Source organism: Nanorana parkeri, unplaced genomic scaffold (genome assembly GCF_000935625.1).
Source record: "Nanorana parkeri isolate BGI_ZX_2015 unplaced genomic scaffold, ASM93562v1 scaffold278, whole genome shotgun sequence".
Classification (NCBI taxonomy): Eukaryota; Metazoa; Chordata; class Amphibia; order Anura; family Dicroglossidae; genus Nanorana; species Nanorana parkeri.
Window position 1 is genome coordinate 580612 of NW_017306546.1, and position 1360 is coordinate 581971.

At 36.0% G+C, this 1360-nt stretch overlaps 1 protein-coding gene across 1 annotated transcript in view; it reads left to right on the plus strand.

Annotated features, from left to right (window-relative positions):
- Positions 1-691, plus strand: part of F5 (coagulation factor V) — a 70793-nt gene extending 70102 nt beyond the window's left edge. Inside the window, exon 26 of the mRNA XM_018557282.1 lies at positions 546-691. Within this exon, the coding sequence (XP_018412784.1) occupies positions 546-689 (144 nt within the window). The 3' untranslated portion in view covers positions 690-691. The remainder of the gene's footprint in view (positions 1-545) is intronic.
- Positions 692-1360: the final 669 nt, after the last annotated feature.

Here is a 1360-nt window from a genome sequence, read left to right on the forward strand (position 1 = left end):
GTCTTGGGAGGGGGGCCCAAGATAAAATCTTGCACCAGGGCCCTTTGGTTATTAGGTCCGCCACAGGCTAGAGGGGTCTGGGTGCTGAAAGATGGACGAGCTAGAGGGAGCTGGATTCTGCAAGATGGAAGAGGCTAGAGGTGGTCTGAGTGCTGCAAGATGGAAGGGGCTGGAGGGCACTGGGTGCTGCAAAGTGAAAAGGGCTGGGTAGTGCAAGATGGAAAGGGTTTGAGGAGACTGGGTACTACAAGAAATGCAAGCGGGTGAGTTCGGCAACATAAAAAATCTGCTTTTGTTGCTGAGTAGACCAGACAGTTTCAATAGCTGTGTCTGCAACTGTGACATGTAATTTACATGTATTTTTAGGAATGCAAGAAGAAGTGTACTATGGAATTAAATACTGATTTTAGTACTGCTTTAAATAGCAACGGTTAATATTTGTGATTTTGAAGACTTTGTTATAATTGGGTTTGAAGATTAAAAACTATATAAATGTTTATTATTTGAATAAAAATACATTATTCGACTATATTTTGTTATTTCAGATATTCAGAGGAAACAGCAACAGTGCAGGATATGCCAAGAATAATTTCAATCCTCCAATATTTTCACGATTCCTAAAGATTATTCCAAAAAGTTGGAATCAAGGCATTGTCATGAGAGTGGAGCTCTATGGTTGTAATATTTAAAGTCATCAAACTAAAAAGTTTGGGATATATGGAAAATATTTTGTGTTACAACAGCTAACCAGAAACGTGTTTGTCTTGATTCGTGGACTGGATATTCAAACAAATGTTGCCATTTGGCTTATTATTTTTTTAAAGTTTTTTTTTTATTTATGAAAATAGTTTTTTGTGTGATATTTTGGTTGTCTCTGTCGTTATTATGTAACTGCTTATTTCTACAGCTGAAAATATCATCTATTAAAGTGAACTAGTATTCACATATTAAGATATATCAATAGTCTTGCTTGGATATATAAATAACAAGTAAAAATGTTTATAATACATTTCCTCCAAAAAATCTTACCCCAAACACCCAGCAGTGCAGGTCACTAAAGGCCTAGGCATTTGATCATGTGATCATAAAGGAGCGGTTCAGAGTTCAGACTAGCTAATCCACTCCTTCACCAGAGATCATGTGAGCAAATTCCTAGGCCTTCATACATGTTGCCACCAATGCCAACCTGGTTCAGTATTTTTGTTTGGCACGGGTAAATATTTCAGCTTGTCTATTTTTTTATTTAACCATCACATCAAAACTGTTAACATAGCTTTATGGTAATATTTCAGTACGAGTCTGTTTTAAGTACTTGATAAAGAAGAGTAAAACTAAAAGATGTTTTCAAAGGTATATAAAA